The 24068-nt window shown below is 39.2% G+C and overlaps 1 protein-coding gene across 24 annotated transcripts in view; it reads right to left on the bottom strand.

The window, feature by feature from the left end:
• LOC123514268 (golgin subfamily A member 4-like) overlaps positions 1–24068 on the bottom strand; it is a 133080-nt gene that overhangs the window by 90814 nt on the left and 18198 nt on the right. For 11 of the 24 annotated variants that reach the window (XM_045272037.1, XM_045272052.1, XM_045272029.1 and 8 more), the window contains 3 exons: positions 23780–23934; positions 12166–12262; positions 10517–10633 (listed from right to left, as the gene is read on the bottom strand). In XM_045272037.1, the coding sequence (XP_045127972.1) occupies positions 10517–10633; positions 12166–12262; positions 23780–23934 (369 nt within the window). The remainder of the gene's footprint in view (positions 1–10516; positions 10634–12165; positions 12263–23779; positions 23935–24068) is intronic. The other 13 variants (XM_045272053.1, XM_045272054.1, XM_045272030.1 and 10 more) reach the window with 3 other exon arrangements.

Genomic DNA, 24068 nt, shown 5'->3' with positions numbered 1-24068 from the left:
TTCATCATATCTTTGTCCATATATTGAAATGCCACTCTTATATTAGTCAACATTTTAGTCCAAATATCTTGCTTATGTGCTTTTTGGGGCTCAGATTTTCCTGTATGATCACTCCCAAATCTTTTTCTTCATTAGTCTTCATTATTTGTTTCTCTCCCATCAAATAATTCCATACCAGTCTTCTCTTACTCTTTCCTAGTTCCATTATGTGACATTTCTTGGCATTAAACTCCAATTTCCACTTCCTGCTCCACTCATAGATCTTCTTTACATCTTCTTGCAACAGTAGACAGTCCTCTCTGGTTTTTGATAACTCTTAGCAGCTTTGCATCATGAGCAAATAAATTCATATAACTGTTTACCACAATGTAAATGTCATTTACATAAATCTGAAACATAATGGGGGTTAACACTGAGCCTTGTGGCACTCTGCTAGTTACTTTATCCCAAGATGAGTAAGTATCTCTGATCACAGTTCTCATTTCCCTATCCATCAAATAATCTCTTGTTCATTGTAGCAAAGTTCCTTGCAGTCCTCCTATGTTCTGTAGTTTCCAAAGTAGTCTTCCATGAGGGACTTTATCAAAAGCCTTTTTAATATCCAGGTATACTGTGTCAACCCATCCATCTCTGTCCTGCAATAACTCTTGAGTAGAAGCTCAATAAACTTGATACACATGACCGCCCTGTCCTGAATCCAAATTGTCTGTTCGATATGACTTGCTCCTCTTCTAGAAATTTAACCCATTTTTCTTTGATAATTATTTCACACAACTTCCCCACTTGAAAGTGAGATTGGTCTGTAGTTTAGTGGTTCAGTTGCCTTTCCTCTTTTAAATATCAGTATTACGTTGGCCCTTTTCCATTCTAGTTGAACTTTCCCTTCATTTATTGAACTTTTAATTATTTCCCAAATTAGATCCAGGAGTTGCTCTTTACATTCTTTTAACACCCAGCCTGATACACCATCTGGCCCCATTGCTTTTCTGACATCCGACTTATCCAATAATCTTCCAATATCCTCTTTGAGCACTGCAATCTCCTGTAATCCTTGGCAATCCAATGTCCTACTAGGTTCTGTGAAATCTTCTGCAGTGAATACTGTTTTGAAGCTCTCATTCATTATTTCACACATTTCCTTCTCTGTTTGGTATGTCTTCCCTTCTATAATAAATTTTGCAATTGTTTCCTTGTTCTTTGTTTTGCCATTTATAAACTTGTAGAAAAGTTTGGGTTCTTCTTTGTACTGCCGTCTGTTATAGTCATTTCTCTGTTTAGTGTGTGTGTGTGTGTGTGTGTGTGTGTGTGTGTGTGTGTGTGTGTGTGTGTGTGTATTTACCTATTTGTATTTACCTATTTGTGTATTACAGGGCCCGAGCTAAGCTCTCTGTGTCCTGCCTCCTTGTCCATTCCTGTCATATCTCTCTTTCATCTGATTGACACACACCGCGTCAACGACATCACTGCTCAGTTTATTCCACTTATCAATGCTATGATGCGGGAAACTGTATTTTCTCACGTCATTTAGACAGATGTCTTTTATTAGCTTTTTTCCATGTCCTCGGAGATGATTACTTGTGGTCACCTTTATCAACTCTCTGTCCAAGTATGTCAATCTTGTTCATCAATTTATACATAGTTATCATGTCTCCTCTTGTTCTTCTCTATTCTAATGTGGTCAGCCCCAGCTTCCTCAGTCTTTCCTCATAGTCTAACTCCCTGAGTCCTGGTACCATCCTTGTTGCCAGCCTCTGTACCCTTTCTACCTTCTTCACATTTTTCTTCATATGCGGTGACCAGACACCGCATATGTGTGTGTATTTACCTAGTTGTATTTACCTAGTTGTAGTTTTACAGGGCCTGGGCTTTATGCTCGTGTGGTCCCGTCTCCATATCTACACTTATCCAATTTTTCTTTAAAACTATGTACACTCTTTGCTGTGTGTGTGTGTGTGTGTGTGTGTGTGGTGTGTTACAGGGTTTGAGCGGGGCTCAAGGCTTATAGTGACCTGTCTCCATATCTACATTTATCTAACTTCTTAAATTTGTGCACACCTTCTGCTGTTACAATCTCTTCACTTAATCCATTCCAGATGTCTACTGTCCTATGTGGAAAACTGAGCTTCTTGATATTCCTATGACACTGACTTTTCATGATTTTCTTGGAATGTCCTCTTGTTTGTCTGTCTCCCTGCTCCGTCAGTATTACCAGGTCTTGTCTATCTATCTTCTCCATACAGTTTACTAACTTATACATCATTATTAGGTCTCCTCTTTCCCGTCTATCCTTCAAAGTTGGTAGCTCCATCTACTTCAGTCTTTCTTCATAGGGAAGATCTTTTATTTCAGCATCCTTGTTGCCAGCCTCTGTACCCTTTCTACCTTCTTCACATTTTTCTTCATATGCGGTGACCAGACACCGCATATGTGTGTGTATTTACCTAGTTGTATTTACCTAGTTGTAGTTTTACAGGGCCTTTTATGCTCTGTTCCCATCTCCATATCTACACTTATCCAATTTTTCTTTAAAACTATGTACACTCTTTCTGTGTGTGTGTGTGTGTGTATTTACCTAATTGTATTTACCTAATTGTAACATATTTTAAAAGAGCTATCTTTTTTGTTCTCCATATCTATTAATGTCCAGCTTTTTCTTAAAATCATGAATATTCCTTTTGACCACTTTTTCTAAACTATTCCATGCTTCCACCCTTCTATGAAGCTATATTTTCACATCTCTCCTATTTTTTTGTGTGTTGTGTGTGTGTGTGTGTGTGTGTGTGTGTGTGTGTGTGTGTGTGTGTGTGTGTGTGTGTGTGTGTGTGTGTGTGTGTGTGGTGTTTTTACATTCACTCAAGGCTTATAGTGACCTGTCTCCATATCTACATTTATCTAACTTCTTAAATTTGTGCATACCTTCTGCTGTTACAATCTCTTCACTTAATCCATTCCAGATGTCTACTGTCCTATGTGGAAAACTGAGCTTCTTGATATTCCTATGACACTGACTTTTCATGATTTTCTTGGAATGTCCTCTTGTTTGTCTGTCTCCCTGCTCCGTCAGTATTACCAGGTCTTGTCTATCTATCTTCTCCATACAGTTTACTAACTTATACATCATTATTAGGTCTCCTCTTTCCCGTCTATCCTTCAAAGTTGGTAGCTCCATCTCCTTCAGTCTTTCTTCATAGGGAAGATCTTTTATTTCAGGGACCATCTTTGTAGCAGCCCTTTGTATCCTTTCTAGTTTCTTGATATCTTTCTGCCTATATGGCAACCACACCACTGCTGCATATTCTAGTCTAGGTCTTATCATAGTGGTAAATATCTTTTTCATCATATTTTTATCCATGTAATTGAATGCTGCCCTGATGTTCGTTAGTGTCTTGTATGTTGAAGCAAATAATCCATTTATATGTATTTCTGGAGTCAGGGTGTCTTGTATATTCACTCCCAGGTTTTTCTCTTCTCTTCTTTTCATTATAATCTCTTCTCCCATTTTATATTCCCATGTAGGTCTTCTATTACTTTTACCCATTTCCATTACATGGCATTTTAGTATTAAATTATAATTTCCACTTCTGGCTCCATCTCCAGATCTTTCTGTAATTCCATACAATCATTTTTTTTTTTTTTATAACTCTCAAAAGCATCATCTGCAAACAAATTTATGTAGCTACTCAAACCCTCTTGTACATCGTTGACATATATTCGGAATATTATTGGTGCCAACACTGAACTCTTTGGTATGCCACTGGTTACAGTGCTCCAACTTGATGGTGTATCTCTTATCACTGTCCTCATTTCCCTATCTGTTAAGTAATCTGTCATCCAATTTAAGATATTTCCCTTAATTCTGCCCATGTGTTCTATTTTCCGTAGGAGTCTTCTGTGTAGTACTCTGTCAAAAGCTTTTTTAATATCTAGATACACTGCTTCCACCCATCCATCTCTTCCTTGTACTTCATCTATTACTCTTGTATAAAAGCTTAGTGAGTTTGTTATACATGATCTTCCTTTTCTAAAACCAAATTGGGAGTTATTAATGATTTCATTTTTCTCCAGATATTCCAACCATATTTCTTTGATAACAATTTCACAGATCTTACCCACCACACTAGTTAGTGACACTGGTCTATAATTTAGGGGCTCAGTCATTTTTCCTCCTTTCTATAATGGGACTATATTGGCTCTTTTCCATTCCTTTGTTACCTTCCCTTCCCTTAGAGTTGTTAATTACATCCCAAATTGGTTCTACCAGTTGCTCACTACATTCCTTCAGTGTCCATCCTGACACTCCATCTGGTCCCATTGCCTTCCTCACATCCATCTTTTCTATCAATTCTCTAATTTTGTTTTCTTATCATGATGTCTCTTAATCCTTCCTGTGCTGCTGGGTTGGTTGGCTTTATAAACTCTCCCTCTTCATTAAACACTGATTTAAAGCTCTCATTCATAAGTTCACTCATTTCTTCTAATGTTTCGTATGTCGTATTCCCCTCAATCAACTTAATAATGGTCTCTCTGTTTGTCGTTTTACCATTTATATACTTATAAAAAAGCTTGGGTTCTTTTTCACATCTCTTCCTTACATCCTTTTCAAAGTTTCTCTCCTCCTCCCTTCTTATCCTAATGTATTCATTTCATGTCTCTTTATACTGCTTCCTATTTATTTCATTATGTTGCCTTCTTAATTTTTTCCATGCTGCATTCTTGCACTTTTTAGCTTTTGCACATATAACATTATACCACATGTATTTGTTTTCTTTTACTCTGTATTCAGGAACATATCTCTTTACTCCTTCATTATACTTGTCTAGAAATATATCATACTTTCCTTGAATTGTCTTTCCATGCATAATTTCTTTCCAATCAATACTACCAAAATCATTTTTTAATCCCCCAAATTTTGATTTAGCGTGGTTCTGTCTCTTGTGTTTGTGTCCCTCATTATATTCCAAAATTTGCCAATCCTGTTATTCAATTTCTAGGACCACATGATCACTTTTTCCTATTGGAATATGATATTTGATGTCTGGACATGGCTCCGTTTTTTTTTTAAATATTAAATACAGCATTGATGAATCATCTTCCCCTCTATATCTTGTATAATCTTTCACCCATTGATCCAATGTGTTTACAATTGCCAGTTGTAGCACATCATCCCCCCAATGTTCAGCGCGACTGCTTGCATCTATTTCTTCCCAATTGACGTGTTTGCAGTTTAGATCTCCCACGAGCAACACTCTTCTATCCTTCCTTAGCATGTTATCCAGGCAATTTAGTACTTCCTTTTGCATTTCCTTATGTACATCAAGACTCCATGTATTAGTCTTTGGTGGTACATATGCAACTATGATACTCCTTTTTTCCCTCCCATTGGTCCTTATTGCTATACTTAAAACCTCTGCCAGTCCATCTCTGGACTGTATCTCTTCCACATATATATTCTCTTGAGTCATGATCAATACTCCTCCTGCTTTTCCCTTTCTGTCTCTCCTCCAAACATTGTATCCTTGCTCTTTAAAATTCACTTGGACATCTTCATTAAACTTTGTTTCTGTCATACATACCACATCTGGCCATTTTTCCAATATATAATATCTCACTTCAAAACTTTCTGATATGAACCCATCTATGTTTGTATACATGACTTTTAATGCTTTCTTTCCCCTTCCCGAATATACCATTTCCTCAGTTTCATGTCTAGCACTCTCCAGTAAAACTTCTTTTCGTTCTCTGTCCTTCCTTAGTTTTTTTCCTTAGCTTCACTCCTCAGTTCTCTCTCTTTTTCCCTTTCTACCTGGTTCATTTCTCTCTTTATCCAGATATGCTTATATTCTGCCTTTTCAGCCAGCTTTCCAGTCCTAGGTAATATTTCTTCTATCCCTACTTGTGATCTCATTTTGACTTTTAGAGGTCTTTTGGTTCCCTCACTATATTTACCCAGTCTATATATTTCTTCTATTTCTTTATCAAGACTCTGTTATACTATGGAGATAATTTCCTTAGCCATTTCTTTCTCCTCTCCCTCACAAATTTCACTGGGTTCTTTTTTTTCTTCTAGTGTGTGTGTGTGTGTTTCACTGTTTGATCTGCTGCAGTCTCTGACGAGACAGCCAGACGTTACCCTACGGAACGAGCTCAGAGTTCATTATTTCCGATCTTCGGATAGGCCTGAGACCAGGCACACACCACACACCAGGACAACAAGGTCACAACTCCTCGATTTACATCCCGTACCTACTCACTGCTAGGTGAACAGGGGCTACACGTGAAAGGAGACACACCCAAATATCTCCACCCGGCCGGGGAATTGAACCCGGTCCTCTGGCTTGTGAAGCCAGTGTCTGTGTGTGTGTGTGTATTTACCTAATTGTATTTACCTAATTGTAACATACGGGAAAAGAGCTATGCTCGTGTTGTCCCGTCTCCATATCTATTAATGTCCAGCTTTTTCTTAAAATCATGAATATTCCTTGCGTTGACCACTTCCACGTCTAAACTATTCCATGCTTCCACCCTTCTATGAGGAAGCTATATTTTTCACATCTCTCCTATAAGTGGCCATTTTAGTTTTTCCCATGCCCTCTCGACATTCTTTCATTCCACATACACAGATCTTCCCTATCCATTTTTCCATGCCAATCATCACTCTGTATATTGCTATCAGGTCTCCCCTTTCTCTTCTGTTTTCCAGGGTCGGAAGTTGCATTCTTTTCAGTCTGTCTTCATAAGTCAAATCTCTTAAGTCAGGCACCATTTTTGTTGCAGCCCTCTGTACTTTCTCTAGTTTCCTTATGTGTTTCTTTAAGTTCGGAGCCCACTGTATTGTTGCATATTCAAGCCTCGGTCTTATCATTGCAGTAATTATTTTCTTCATCATTTCTTCATCTAAATATCTGACGCCACTCTTATGTTCCTCAATAAGTTCAATACTTCTCCAATTATTTTGTTTATATGTCTCTCTGGCGATAGGTCATTGGTAATTGTCACCCCAAGGTCTTTTTCTTCATGACTGGTTTTATGTCTTCATTTCCTATCTTGTACATACTCCTGATTCTTCTTTCACTCTTGCCAAACTCTATTTTCTTGCATTTTGTCGTGTTGAACTCCATTTGCCATGTACAGCTCCATTTCCATATTCTGTCCAAGTCTTCCTGGAGTAGTTCGCAATCTTTGTCACATCTCACTTTTCTTAACAATTTTGCATCGTCTGCAAATAGGCTCACATAACTGGACACCCCATCCACCATGTCATTTATGTAGACCGCGAACATTACTGGTGCCAACACTGATCCCTGTGGAACTCCACTCTCCACCAAGCCCCATTCTGATGGTCTGTCCTTAATTATTGTTCTCATTTCTCTTCCTACCAAAAGTCTTCCATCCATTTTAGTAAACTGCCATGCACTCCTCCTACCATTTCAAGTTTCCAGATCAGTCTCCGGTGTGGTACCTTATCAAAGGCCTTTTTTAAATCCAGATATATTCCATCAGCCCAACCATCTCTTTCCTGTATTACATCTATCACCCTCGAATAGTAACATATCAGGTTTGTCGTGCATGAACGCCCTTTTCTAAAACCAAATTGACACTCACAAAGTATGTCATTTTTCTCCAAGAAGTCTGTCCATCTATTCTTCACCACCCTCTCACACATCTTAGCTACCACACTTGTAAGTGACACTGGTCTATAGTTCAATGGGTCTCTCTTGTTACCTGATTTATAGATTGGGACAATGTTAGCTCTTTTCCAGTCTTGGGGCACTACACCTTCCCTTAATGAGGCATCAATTACTTCACAAACTTTTTCTGCCAGTTGCTCCCTGCATTCTCTTAAAATCCATCCTGATACCCCATCAGGTCCCACAGCTTTTCTCACTTCTAAACTCCCCATCATATTCTTGATCTCCTCCACAGTTACTTGAAACTCCTTCATAATCCCTTTCTGTTCCATTACCAGTGGTTTGTCAAAAGCAGTCTCCTTTGTGAATACCTTCCGAAAGCATCCATTCATAGCCTCTGCCATTTCCTGGGATCTTCACTGCATACTCCATTTACTTCTAAACTTTCAATACTTTCTCTATTTTTGATGTTGTTGTTCACATGTCTGTAAAAAGCCTTGGTTGGTCTTTACATTTATCAATTATATCCTTTTCTTGTTTCTTTCTTTCTTCTCTTCTAATCAACACATATTCATTTCTTGCTCTTTTGTAACTTTCCCACTGCTTAATCCGTCTTTTCCTTCTCCACCTCTTCCATGCATCCTCTTTTCTTGTTCTAGCCTTTTCACATCTATCGTTAAACCAGTCCTGCTTTCCAACTTCTCTATGTTGTCTTATTGGTACAAATTTTTCTCACCTTCTTTGTATATTTTTATAAATTCCTTCCACTTTTCATTTGCTCCTTAGCACTCTTGAATTTCATCCAATTTGTCTCTTGAAAGAATTTCTTTAGGTTTCCAAAATCTGTCTTGGCATAATTCCATCTTCCCACTTTATATTCTTCATTTCTTCTAGATTTCTCTTCATCTATCACCTTGAACTCCAAAACTGCATGATCACTCTTTGCTAAAGGGCACTCCACCCTCATCTCCTCAATGACCATTGGCTCTGTACTAAAGACCAAGTCCAGTCTTGACGATGCTCCCTCTCCTCCAAACCTAGTATCTTCTTTGACCCACTGAGTTAACACATTTTCCATTGCCAGTGTCAATAGTGTATTTCCCCATGTTGTCTCTGATCCTTCCATTGACCAGTCCTCCCAACACACCTCTTTACAATTAAAATCTCCCATCATTATAGTTCGTTCACAGCCACCCAACATTTCTTCCAGACATGTTCCTGTATCACTTATCATTTCTTCATATTCCTGTACTGACCATGCATTTGTCTTAGGTGGTACGTACACCACTATGTAGTGCCTCTTTTTCCTTCATTAGTTTCTGCTCTGATCTTTAGCACTTCTGCCTTTCCCATACCTTCTTTCACTTGATCCACCTTTATATCTTTTTAACCAGCAACATCACTCCTCCTCCCATCTTACCTACTCTATTTCTTTTCCAAACATTATATTTCCTTCTCCAACCATCATCAGGTCTTCTCCCTCTCTCAGTTTTGTTTCAGTAAGACCCACAATATCTGGGTTCTTGTCCCTCAAGTAATCGTTGAGTTCTAAAATCCCGATATCACTCCATTTATGTTGGAATACATTACATTCCGCTCATCGTAAGTTTCTTTAGTCCTTTCTTACTGTACTTTTCTGGGTTATGAACCACTTCCTCAGTCTCATATCCAAGATTCTCCAGAAAAACTCTTTCTTCTCCTCTTCTGTCCTCTCTTCATTTTTTTTTTGTGTGTGTGTGTGTGTGTGTGTGTGTGTGTGTGTGTGTGTGTGTGTGTGTGTGTGTGTGTGTGTGTGTGTGTGTGTGTGTGTGTGTGTGTGTGTGTGTGTGTGTGTGTGTGTGTGTGTGTGTGTGTGTGTGTGTGTGCTGAGTCACCCCTAGCACCCTTACCATTGCTTTCTCTAACTACTACAGTGCAGACTCAGTACTTGGCCAAGGTCTTTATTCTCTTTGCCACAATATCAGGTTTGGCTTTATTTCTTTCTGATGTAAAAAAAAATAAAAAAATATCAGAGCAGAAATCCTGACATCAATCATACACACAAAAAAAGAGAAAAGTCCTGAATTCCCAGGTTTCTTAATTTGCAAAACATTTACTACCAAAATTATTTCTGAAGACCCAAAATTTGGCCTGGACATCAATGTGTGGGATGACAAAAGCTACAACACAGAGTGCAACACTACACAACACCAACAACCTTGGCTCCCACAATTGTTGATGAGTTTCTCTGGACACTACCACTTTGTACTTCCCTGGAATTTTGTTGGTCCCTCAGAGCACCTGGGCTGAGTGCTAATAAACTGCTACTCTACAACAAACATCACACTCAACAACAACTACAAACAATGCACTGCTCATGCAAGGGTGACATTACCCCAGTTGAAGGGTGGATTCACACTTCAATAGTTGTGTCTTGCAAATATATGGACTATTATTTATTCAAGGTTCACTTCCTCTCCACATCAAAATGAAAGTAGTGGCACAATATCAATAAATTCTACATTATTTGTATTTTTTTTTGTAGAGATATTTTACGGAACATAATTACACCAGCTGAGAGAAGTCTACAGCAACTCATTTGACAATATGACATTTTATGACATTTAGCAAGCATACATTCATCCACCCATTACCAACAGTTTTCTTTCCTAAGTAAGATGGGCAGACAGCAATCTAGAGAGCTGAAACTCATCACTCTGAAGATATGCCTATCATGAAAGTTGTTTAAAAATATAACAATGAACATTAAAATGTTTTAGAGCTTTCTCTTCTGAATTAATGTCAAAATTCTGGGGTAAAACAAACACAACAAAACTTATTTCAGGAATGAATAACTGAACCAATGGTCTAACTATTGAACAGAAAAGTCACTCCAAGAGACACTATACCTTGGTGAGCAGGGCAGCAATCTTGTGGTCCTTTTCTTCCAGGTCACTGCGAAGCTCCTGTTCCAAGTGTGCCTTTGCCTGCTGCTCTAAGGAACACTGCTCCTTTAACTCACTCACCTAGTCAAGTAACATGCAGTTAGTATCTAGAAGACAAATCAAATGCATCCATACACACTTTGTGTGAGGTTATCACACCTCAGTGTCCCAAACCTGGACTTTGATGCTCCATGCATGGGTGTGTCATCAATACTAGGATCACCAACACTATCTACACTATACACACAATAGAGGAAGGAACACCTTAGTAATAATGAATGATTCAACATCATCAATGACATTTTTTTTCCATTAATAATGAACAATTATATTCTGTTTTAAGGATTAGTATATATTTTCAAACACTGTCTACTGAAATAGGGAAAAAAATGATAAATGTAACAGTTTCACATCTAAGGAGTACAGCCAAGATAATGAATGAATACTTATTGAGACAAATGCCAAACAACATACTTTTGAAAAAAAAAAAAAAAAAAATATATATATATATATATATATATATATATATATATATATATATATATATATATATATATATATATATATATATATAGTACAGTGTTTCAGTGTCTCAGTTCCTTCATCTCTATATATATATATATATATATATATATATATATATATATATATATATATATATATATATATATATATATATATATACTAGTAGAGATGAAGGAACTGAGACACTGAAACACTGTACCTAACAATTCATTATATCAGGTGAGAAGCACAAGGTGAGTCAGTAAGTAAATAATGGCAGCAGTTCTCTTGAATGGACCCAGAATGAGTCATTACTGTAATGGAATATAACAACACCTGCTGGAAAGACTGAGTGCTGTATAGGAACAAGGGATTTCCAGTGATTTAAACCTAAATAGGTCAGACCAGCAAATGATGAAGCTGCACGTAGACAATGACAAATCTTAATACATATAAAGGATTTAGACAGATTGCACAAAAGGCTTGCAGAGCAAAATACCTGTACAGTGAAAAAGTGAAAGAGCATAAAACACTACATGAGGGAAAAGATAGAGAATGGAAGAGCCAAGAATTCCTAGGATACACAGAATGGTTCAGGCTGCTCCTACAGTGCTCAAAAAAGAAATGTACTCCAAGGGAAACACAGATTTGAGATTCATTTGGTGTTTTTGATACATTTTTTTTTCTTTTTTTTTAGCCACTGTAATGACATTGTAGATCTTGCATGTGTAACACCATCACTCAGGTTGATATATACAACACTGGACCTAAACTCAAGCTGTCACTGATGTCATTAAAGACAACACTCCTAGAATCTACGACATTAACAGCTCATCTCCAGACTGCATACTTTATGGGAAGCCTTGAAACAATGGAGCAAAATTTAAAGTGAAGACAAGATATTCTGGGATCAGTTCTACTAATGTCATCATTCTGACAAGATAATTGAAATAATTGACAATGATTTCTGATGATCATCATAATAAAAGTGCAGATGATGAAAAAATAAGGATAAATGGAGTTATATTAGTACTCAACTCATGCTTGATTACAGAAACAAGTCCTAAACATAGCATACTGCCAGAAGAACACAGCAATTCCTTACATACCTTCCTCAGAGCTTTGTCTTGTGTCTTGGCAAGGACGTCACGTAGCTTGTCTGATTCTTTTTCCTTATCCTTGTACGCCCGGGCAAGATCAGCATACCTGTCGCAGGACATCACTGTTATATCACAGAAATACAGCAGCATGACAATGAAAAAAATACAGGATACTCTTTCTTTGCAATAGTAAGTCTTGCATATCTAAAAATGCTATAAAAATAAAATTGCACTAATAATGACTGGCATAATTTAAATACATCCAGTTGCTGTAATAAAGAGTAAACAGTATAATATTACTAGTGAAAGACAAAAGATAAGTCAACCATAAAACACTGAAGCAAAAACATTGAAAGTCAAGGAAACAAAAATAATTACTATTTACATACATCATTACTTTTTCAAACATGCAAGGCTCAGACCAAGAGCAGAGAGAGAGAGAGAGAGAGAGAGAGAGAGAGAGAGAGAGAGAGAGAGAGAGAGAGAGAGAGAGAGAGAGAGAGAGAGAGAGAATCCAATAAGCTACTATAACTCAGTGCATAAATTTCAAACAAGGCATTGGTGTTACAGAGACAATTTGCTATACATTTAATAAATTGAGTACATACTTAACTGCTGTATGAGTGCACTGCCCTGATCCAATGTTACTATGCAAATGTGTTTTCAGCATGTGAGATCACTGTACTAGGCTTGGTGTGATGGAGTGCAACTTTACATCAGTCCCTTGAGAATACTATAGCACACTGCCATGCTATCTTTTCTCTGTCTTGTCAGACCGCAAGCCATCACTACATCTTTATTTCCTTTCATTACACTCATGCTAACATGCTTTTCTTAAAATTTAGCAACAAAATAAATGTCAAGAGATATTGTAGAGCACTAGCATACCAAGCATGAAAATGTCTGCAGTGTAAAACCATCCATCAACTGATGAAAGGATGACCAACTATATCTAAAACCAGCTTCCCACACAAACACAAACACAAACACAAACACACCCACACACACACACACGCCCAGTAGCTCAGTGGTTAGAGCAAGCCAGAGGACCGGGCTTCAATTCCCTGGCCGGGTGGAGATATTTGGGTGTGTCTCCTTTCACGTGTAGCCCCTGTTCACCTAGCAGTGAGTAGGTACGGGATGTAAATCGAGGAGTTGTGACCTTGTTGTCCCGGTGTGTGCCTGGTCTCAGGCCTATCCAAAGATCGGAAATAATGAGCTCTGAGCTCATTCTGTAGGGTAACGTCTGGCTGTCTCGTCAGAGACTGCAGCAGATCAAGCAAACACACACACACACACACACACACACACACACACACACACACACATATATATATATATATATATATATATATATATATATATATATATATATATATATATATATATATATATAGTGGAGACTCAATACTCAAACGTCTTAATAGTCAAATTTTTTAATACTCGAATGCAAAAGTTAGATTTAATGGTCAAAAAAGTACAAACAGTCAAACATCCACACACGTGGTTGTAAACAAAGACTCCCTGGCCTCTCCTGCCCCCCCCCCTCCGCCAGTTGTGTTTCCGCAGTCTTCAGAATACAGTAATTGCCTGTGTATCCGGATCATAGCAGCCAAGGCGCTGGCAGATACACGAAATATCGAGATACAGGGAATTTTCTCTCACAACCCCTTATAAATTGAGAAAAAAACCACATACATAACCCAAATGGGTAAGAAAACAATGAATGAAAGCACATTTAATGTATAATCTGGAACAAAAAAAGGTACCTAAGCAGTACAAGGGGTGGTGGGATGTACACCCAACAGTAAAGGCAGCGTCACACTAACACTTTTCCGTCAACTTTCTTTGTCGCGTTTGTCAACTGTAAACAAACATGGCTGCCCCTTCATCCCTCAGCCAGCCGCTGCTTTTTTTTTTTTTTTTTTTTTGCTATTTTTGGCCTTTAATGCTCTTTATGAGAAACTCTTCAGACAGCTTTGTCCACTCATAAACGACAGAACAGCTCATCTTGGCCATTTGGTACTTGGAAGTTCTGCCTTGGAGCGTCTCACAGAAAAATGTAAACAAACAACTGAACCACTTTTTGCTGCTAGGCTGGAACAAAAAAAAAAAAAAAAAAAAAAAATATATATATATATATATATATATATATATATATATATATATATATATATATATATATATATATATATACACAAATATATTTACATCTATTTATCAAGATTCTATTAAGTTGAGATTATAGCATCATTCCAATCAGCAAGAAAATAAATTTCATTATAAAAGTGTTGGTTAGAAACCATAAATCTTAATTTGACTAAAAATTAATGCTAGAGGAAAACGGTGAGTTCCTTCTGACTCAAGACAACAGAAAGAGTTGACAGAACAGTAAAAAGTAAAAAAAACAATGGAAATCGTTGAAGACATCAGAAAAAGTGCTAGTGTGACGCCGCCTTAAGTGCTGCCGCCTAGCGGGATCAAGGGATTGCTCACGCGGTAGGTTTGAATATGCTTGGGGGCATCTCCAGATAGTAGCGAATTCCGGATAGTGGCAATCCGAATACGCGGCTGATTACTGTAACATCCTTGTGCATTCTGTCTGTAGTTTTTCATTTATAAATTTACATTAACAACAAAAGCTTATTTGTAGTGAAAATATTTAGTAATCGAACAGCCGCACACATGGTTGTAAACAAAGCTCTGGCCTCTCCCTCCCCACCACCATCATTGTCCTGTTCTGACACCGTATCACCAGTAAAAAAAAAAAAGACAGTATTCCAATATACCAGATACCAGTGCACATCCCTAGTCTTGCCGCAATCTTGAGAAAAACAACATTTTTCTGCATTCTGCAGGTAGTTTTCATTTAGAAACTTACAATGGCACCAAAGAGGCTTAATGGTGGTGAAAATAAGGAATCTACTGAAAGTGCAAGTGTTAATGAGCCACAGCCCTCCACTAGAGGGTTCACAGGAATCACACCAGACGTTTTCATGGATGGTGACTCGTCCTCCAACAACTTCCTTCTTCCTCCCCACCTTTCTCCCCTCCTCTTCTATGTTATCCATCACCAGCCTTCATTTACAGTATGTACAAATCAAAATTCTAAAAAAAAAAAAAAAAAAAAAAAAAAAAAAAAAAATTACAGAAATTTTTATAAACTTAAGGTTTTGCTAAGATTAGAATGAATTACCTGATTTATAGGTATTAATAGTCAAACTTTTTGATACTCGAACAGCCACTTGGAATAAATTAAGTTTGAGTATTGAGTCTCCACTGTACAATGAAGACTCAATACTTGAATGCCTTTGAAGTCAAACTTTTCGATACTTGAACACAAAAGTTCACCTTGGTACTCAAAATAGTATCCATTACTCCAACATCCACACACGTGGTTGTAAACAAAGGCTCCTGGCCTCTTCCTCCCTGTAGCCGCCAGTTGTCCCATTCCGATACCAGTAATACCAAAGCTAAAATATTGGTATTCCGGAATACTGAATACCAATGCACATCCCTGGTCCTGTCATGGTCGTGAGAACAAAAACATTCTCTAGTGTTCTGTCTGTAGTTTTTTATTTAGAAACTTACAATGGCACCAAAGAGGCTCATTAGTGGTGAAAACAAGGAATCTAGTGAGAACACAAGTGTTAGTGAGCCACACCCCTCCACTAGTGGGTTCTAAGGAATCACACCAGGAGATGAGTTACCAAACATTTTCATGGATGATGACTCATCTTCCGACGAATAACCTTCCCCTTCTTACCCACCCTTCTGCACTCCTCTTCTACGTTATCCATCACCAGCCTTCACTTACAGTACGTACAAATCAAAACTATAAAAACAATTACATGGAAACTTTCGCAATCTTAAGGTTTTGCTAAGGCTAGAATGAATTACCTGATTTATAGGTATCAGTAGTCAAATTATTAATACTCAAACACTGAGTTCGTAGAGCGAAAATTTGTTAAGCGGACGTAATTTTCCCATAAGAAATCATGGAAATAAGGGGGGATGCGTTCTGGGCTGGTCCCCAACATACCACATGGGTTAAAAAAAAAATATATATATATGTTTGGCAGCATATTGGGCCACCAGTGTACCACTTCTTTTATGATGTCATATGAGTCATTGAAAGTTAGAGGAGCTACCTACAAATTCTCTCACATTCTCGCATTTATGTTCACAAAACAACATTTCTATTAGCTTTTTACAAACCTTGCCCCCAAGAAAGGATTGTTTTGTAATGCAAAAAGTTAAATCTTACATGGAATACCAAAAAATAAAGCAGAAATGAGATCAGCCACAGACGAAGCGAGAGACTTGTGGCCACTCGGCCACTTCTTCTTCTTGTGACCCTTTTGCTTGCGTGTTACTTTCATCATGATGTTTATGTTTTCACTCCTCTATTGCCTGCTATAATGGATATCATATCTTAGTATTCATATATGCTCATGCCATGAGGATAACCTTGACTCTGTGTCACTGAGTGATAGTGAATTACTAATGAAATACCGCAGTATTTCATTAATAATTCACTATCACTCAGTGCTACAGAGTCGAGGTTATCCTCATGGCGTGAGCATATGTGAATACTAAGATATGATATCCATTATAGCAGGCAATAGAGGAGTGGAAACAAATATCATGGGGAAAGACAACACGCAAAGCTAAAAGGGTCACAAGAAGAAGAAGCAGCCGAGTGGCCGCGAGTCTCCCGCTTCGTCTGTGGCTGATCTCATCTCTGCTTTATTTTTTGGTATTCCATGTAAGATTTAATTTTATGCATTATAAAACAATCCTTTCTTGGGGCAAGGTTTGTAAAAAGCTAATAGAAATGTTGTTTTGTGAACATAAATGCGAGAATGTGAGAGAATTTGTAGGTAGCTCCTCTAACTTTCAATGACTCATGACATCATAAAAGAAGTGGTACACTGGTGGCCCAAGCCCAATATGCTGCCAAACATACATATAATTTTTTTTTTAACCCATGTGGTATGTTGGGGACCAGCCCAGAACGCATCCCCCCTTATTTCCATTATTTCTTATAGGAAAATTACATCCGCTTAACGAATTTTCGCTCTACGAACAGCTTTGACACCCCCTATCCTGTTTGTTAAGCGGAGTATTATTGTACAGAGGAGTCTCAATACTTGAATTTAATTCGTTCCAAGTGGCTGTTCAAGTATTAAAAGTTTGACTATTGATACTTACAAATCAGGTAATTCTTTCTAATCTTAGCAAAACCTTAAGTTTATAAAAATTCAATGTATCTTTTCTTTTTTCTACAATTTTGATTTGTACATACCATAAGTGAAGGCTGGTGATGGATAACTTAGAAGAGGAGGGGAGGAGGGAGGTCACTGGAGGATGAGTCATCATCCATGAAAACGTCTCTGTAAAGTTTCTGGTGTGATTCCTGTGAATCCACTAATGGGAGGGCTGTGGCTCACTAACACTTGCACTCTCACCAGATTCCTTATTTTCACCACTAATAAGCCTCTTTGGTGCCATCCTAAGTTTCTAAATGAAAAGCTACCGACAGAATGCAGAAAAATGTTGTTTTTCTCAAGACTGGGGCAGTACTAAGGATACGCACTGGCATCGGTATACCGGTATTACAGTAATACCAGTATTACCGGTATTACCAGTAATACGGTATCAGAAAATGGTACACTGGTGGCTTCAAGAAGGGAAATGACAGAGCTTTGTATATGACCAAATGTGTGGCCGTTTGATTACCAAATATTTTCACCACTAATAAGACTTTGGTGTTCATGTAAGTTTGTAAATGAAAAACTACAGATAGAATGCAGGAGAATGTTATTCTGATGACCGCAGCAGGAAAAGTCACACCTGGCGGAGGGGGAACAGGAACGCCACGAAGCCTTTGTTTACAACCACGGGTGTGGACGTTCGACTTCAAGGTATTTTTTTCGAGTATTAAATGAACTTTTGTGTTCAAGTATTGAGTCTCTACTGTATTTTGCTTTAGTATTACCAATAATACCGGTATCAGAATGGGACAATGGCAGCGGCAGAGAGGGAGAGGCTAGAGCTTTGTTTACAACCATGTGTGCAGCCTTTTAATTACCAGATATTTTCACCACTAATAAATCTTTGGTGCTAATGTAAGTTTATAAGTGAAAAAATACAGACACAATGCACGAGAATGTTGTTCTGATGACTGTGGCAGCACAACTGGAGAAAGGGGGAAAGAGAGGCCAGGGAGCCTTAGTTTACAATTGTGTGTGTGGACGTTCAACTATCAGGTATTTTTTCGAGTATTAAATTGAACTTTTGCATTCGAGTATTGAAAAGTTTGACAATTAAGGTCTTCGAATATTGAGTCTCCCCTATATATATATCATATCACAGATTAGCCCAATTTTTTTGCAGTTGTTATATTACATGGTTATTCATTGTCAAATTTTGATTGATATAGTAAGGCTACCTTCCTAAAACTTGCTCTCTTGCTTAGAATTTTGCATTGTTTTGAAAATATTTGCTACAGTGACACTTTTGACCCATTCCTTAGACAATAGTAAGGACACTGTGGTGAAGGTAGTTGTCTCATTTCGTTTGTGTATATTGTTTCGTTTCTTTTGTATATATTGCTTATGGTTCAATACCTCGAACCATGAATCAGAGTTCATGTATGAGAGGGTCCAGCACTGGGACTGGGTCACTTACCACCATGCGCTATGGTGGTCAAGGTCTCTAGCCAAGTAAAGCCTTGAGTCTCTGAAGGCCTTTTCTTGTGACCTCTCCACAATTTACTTGGCTAGAGAGAGAAGCAGGCTGAAGATGAACAAGCTACTCCATCCTGATAGCTTCAACGGATCCCTCGACACCACGCCTGCTGAATGGAATCATTGGTTTCGTACTTTCACCAACTTCCTGGACTCCATAAGTGACGACACAGCACCAGACAAGCTGAAGCTGCTCGTGAACCACGTATCACCGCCTGTCTTCTCTCACATATCTGACTGCAATACGTATAAGGAAGCAATCACCATGCTTGAGACTGTCTATGTGAAGCCCACTATCATCATCTTCACCAGACACTTACTGGCTACTCGGAAGCAGACTAATAGCGAGACGGTCGACCAGTTTCTGCACGCTTTGAAGCTGTTGTGTAGTGATTATGAGTTCCGAGCGGTGAGTGCTGACACCTACACCCAAGAAGCTATACGGGATGCTTTCATATCCGGCATCTCTTCACCCATGATTCGTCAGCGGCTTCTAGAGAAGGAAAGCCTCACCTTATCCAAAGCAATGCAGCTGGCTCGGAGCCTGGATTCAGCTCAGCGCAACGCAGAAGTGTATGTGGTTCCAGCACCTAACGACCACCTCTCAGCTGCCACCGAATTCCCCCAAACAAGCGCTACTGCTTCCCATGGTTCCAGAACAGGAGCTCTGAATCTACACTTTGACGATCTTGAAGCTGGGGAGCCCCTCGACAACTCAGTAGCTGCCACCTCAAAAGTAACAAGTAAATTCGCTTGCCATTTCTGTGGCAAGCCCTGTCACCCTCGCTTCCGCTGCCCAGCCAGGAACACCGTGTGCTACACGTGTAGGAAGAAGGGCCACTTTGCGAACGTCTGCAGATCTACAAGGGAAGCCTCCAAATGTTACTCTACTAGTGCTTCTACCGCTGTACTGGCTACAATGGCTGCTGCTGGCCCGATCAAGACACCCTAGGGAGGAGCCACGACTGTGTCGGACTGCTCATTAACGAACCTCGGGCCAGAGGCTACTGATACAGCTTCAGATGTTTCCCTAGCAGCTGCTGCTGCTACTCCTCATCATGCTACTATTCCTGTAAGGGTAAATAATGTTTATGCTGATGCTCTTGTTGATAGTGGTAGCACGAGCAGTTTCTTGCATCCTGATATTGCTGAAAAATTAGCAATCACTACTTACCCTTCACAGGACAATATTGTTATGGCTTCTTCTCATGTCTCTAAAACTTTAGGTCATTGTTTTGTAGATTTAGAAATTCAGAGCAATTCATATTCTCAATTTAAACTTTCTGTACTTCCTAACCTGTGTGCCAAGGTCATTTTAGGGGAAGATTTCATGCAGCTACATAAGTCAGTGAAATTTGACTTGAAGGGCCCAAGACCTACCTTAACCATGTGTAGAGTAGCCTGTATGAAAGTCAATCCACCGTCTTTCTTTCCATACCTAACTAAAGATTGTAAGCCAATTTCAAGCTCCACCCGTAGATTTTCTAAATCGGACCAGAAATTATTTCAGGAGGAAGTGCAGTCTCTATTCAGCAAGGGCGTGATAGAGCTGAGTCAGTCACCTTGGAGGGCGCAAGTCCTAGTTACGAATGATGAGAGACACAAGCACCGCATGGTAGTCGACTACTCGCAAACCATTAACTGCTTCACTCTGTTGGACGCTTACCCTTTCCCTCATATTAATGATATGGTGCACTCCTTGGCAAAGTACAAAATCTTCAGCATATTAGATATGAAAAGTGCTTACTACCAAGTCCCCCTCAGCGAAGAGGAAAAGTTATACACAGCATTTGAGGCTCAAGGGGGCTTATGGCAATTCACGCGCTGTTCCGGCTTTCCAAAGAGTAATCAACACGATAATTTCTGACAACAACCTGAAGTGCACATTCGCTTATCTTGATGACGTTCTGGTTTGTGGTTCGAGTCAGGAAGAGCATGACTCGAACCTTGAGAGATTCAGAAAAATTGCAGAACATTACAACCTCACTTTAAATGAAAGTAAATGCCAGTACAATCTAACAGAGATATGCTACCTTGGATACAGCATTTCCGGGGGATCTCTACGGCCTGATCCTGAGCGCCTTAGACCCTTGCTAGATCTACCCGTCCCTTCTGACTCTGCTTCCTTCAAGCGCTTGCTTGGTCTCCTGTCATACTATTCAGCATGGATACCCAATTATTCGAGTCGCATCTCTCCTCTTCTGAACTCAAATTCGTTTACTCTCAACAGTTCGCCCATTAACTGTTTTAAATCATTAAAGGAGGAAATTTGCAGAGCATATCTGGCTGCCTTTGATGAGAACGCGCCCCTGCAGGTAGAGACTGACGCTTCCGCTACATCCCTGGCCGCCACACTCTCCCAGCATAATAGACCTGTGGCTTTCTTTTCTAGAACTTTATCTCCCTCAGAGACACTCCAGCCTGCTATAGAAAGGGAAGCCACAGCTATTATCGAAACTGTACGTAAGTGGAGACTGTTTATCATCGGGAGGAGATTCACCATCGTAACCGACCAGCAAGCAGTGTCTTTCATGTTCATGATGAATCATTCTTCTAAGATCAAGAATGACAAAATATTACGTTGGCGTTTAGAGCTATCTGGTTACCAGTATGACATCCGGTATCGTCCAGGTAAAGATAATGTTCTTTGCGACACACTGTCTCGAGCTTGTGCTATCTCAGTTTCCAGTCCTGCTCCTCTTGATGAGATTCACGCCTCACTCTGTCATCCCGGTGTGACTCGTCTGTATCATTTTGTGAGATCTAAAAATTTGGCCTACTCTCTGGAAGATGTTAAAAGAATTTGCTCACAATGTACTATTTGTTCAATGTTAAAACCCAGATTTTACAAGCCTCCTCCAGCTAAGCTTATCCACTCTATGCAACCCTTCGACAGAATATCTGTAGATTTTATAGGGCCAAAACCTTCTTGCTCAAAGAACAAATACCTTCTTGTAGCTGTTGACGAATACTCCAGATTTCCTTTCGCTTTTCCTTGCTCTGACATGTCTGCTCTCACCGTCATTTCATGTCTCAAGAAACTCTTCACTATGTTCGGCTGTCCATCATCTATTCACTCAGACAGAGGTCCCCAGTTTATGTCTAAGGAAATTTGTAACTTTCTAATGGAAAATGGTATAGTTTACACGCACTCCAGTCCATACCATCCACAAGGTAACGGCCAATGTGAAAGAGAAAACGGTATTATATGGAAAGCAGTACAGTTGGCTCTCAGATCGCAGAAACTCCCTGATATGCAATGGGAATCCGTTCTTGATATTGCCCTCCATTCTATAAGATCACTCCTCTATACAGCCACTAACCAGACTCTCCATGAAAGGCTTTTCTCTTTTCATAGAAAATCATGTAATGGATACTCCTTGCCTTCCTGGCTGTCCTCGCCTGGCCCCATCCTGCTGCACAAGTTTGTTCGAAGCTTCAAGACCGATCCTCTAGTGGAGTGTGTTGAGCTTGTCACCGCCACCCCGCACTACGCTCGAGTTCACTACCAAGATGGGAGGGAAAGCACAGTTTCCACTAGTGACCTGGCACCCTCCCCCAGGGACCAGTCACCCCCGCAGAACGAACAGCTATCACCAGCTGGAATTCCTGATGCTCTGGGCTCTCCCTCCAAAGATGCTGCGTACGCCCCACCACCCACTGAACAAGCACCGTCGCCAGTTGCTGATGCAAGAGATGAAGGCAAACAAGACTCACTTCGTCGGTCTACTAGGATCAAGAAACCTATAGATAGGCTAACATATTATTAATATGTTATTAAGATTAAGGTTCTTTCTTTTAGGTATTTAAGTTGTACATTTCTTTTTATTTTCCTTAGCAGTAGGGGAGAATGTGGTGAAGGTAGTTGTCTCCTTTCGTTTGTGTATATTGTTTAGTTTCTTTTGTATATATTGCTTATGGTTCGATACCTCGAACCATGAATCAGAGTTCATGTATGAGGGGTCCAGCACTGGGACTGGGTCACTTACCACCTTGCGCTATGGTGGTCAAGGTCTCTAGCCAAGTAAAGCCTTGAGTCTCCGAAGGCCTTTTCTTGTGACCTCACCACAGACACCGTCTGTCAAACTTGATAAAATCATGTAGTTTCTGCTTAATAAAAGGTGTAAGACAGCCACCACATTCAGACCATTAAAATCATGAAAATACTGAAGAAAAATCTTGTTATAACCTTCAATTACATGTGCTTCATTTCAAATCCCTCATAGGTAGAGTTCAGTGACTTTATCTCAAGTGCCGCAGTTACTCATGGAGCAAGACAATAGTGTGCGGTTTGGAGATGCACCCTCACCAACACATCCATACAAGACTGCCACACTAACCCATCAGTTCTGAGCGTCTGATGATTGTGTGTACTTGATTGCTTTCATGTCAGATAACAGCAGACATTGTACTAAATTCAGAGCAGGTACTGATAAGATAATCAGCTTCCTTTCACTGCTGCATATAGGCCTAATTAGCTCCTGACAAGAACAAAGATCAAGAATAGTGAAGTGACTATCATCTGTTTAGGTGTCTGGTTTTAAGATGATGATAGAAGTCCACCAGCTTCATTCCACTTCAGAAGTGTTTAACATCCACCAAGTCTATTTTTACTGATAAGCTACTGAAAGAATAGACTTTTATTTACTTAGACTTGAAGAACCTACCACACCATAAATGACTGAGTTTTTGTATACTATGATGCTAATAAGAAATATTTCATTGAATAACCTTAATTCTCATTCTAACTGGAGGAACCTAACTCTTTAAACATTACTAGATTTACATGCAAGAATCTACGGTTTAGCATGAGTAATGAAACCCAGGGTGCTGTGAACACCATGCAACAGAACGGAACTGATGAAACACACCAACACACGAACAACCACATAGCGTACCGGCCCTTGTACTTGTGGTAGCGCTGCCGCATCTTGAGGTATGCCTGGTACACGGTGTCCTTGCTCAGCCGCTCCACCACCGCTGCACTCCCGCCCTCCTCCCACTCACTCGAGGACTCAAGATCACTCTGCAATACAACATTTCAGAGGGATTAACTGAATGATGAAGATTAGCATAATTTTTGTAAGTTAAATGTACTGTTAAGGAATCTTTTTTATCTTTATCATGCATATTTCTTACATGTCTCTAAAGTTGAGATGA

This window comes from Portunus trituberculatus, chromosome 37, assembly GCF_017591435.1.
Source record: "Portunus trituberculatus isolate SZX2019 chromosome 37, ASM1759143v1, whole genome shotgun sequence".
Classification (NCBI taxonomy): Eukaryota; Metazoa; Arthropoda; class Malacostraca; order Decapoda; family Portunidae; genus Portunus; species Portunus trituberculatus.
Note: the sequence above shows the minus strand (reverse complement) of the source record. Positions and strands in the feature narration are given on the sequence as shown.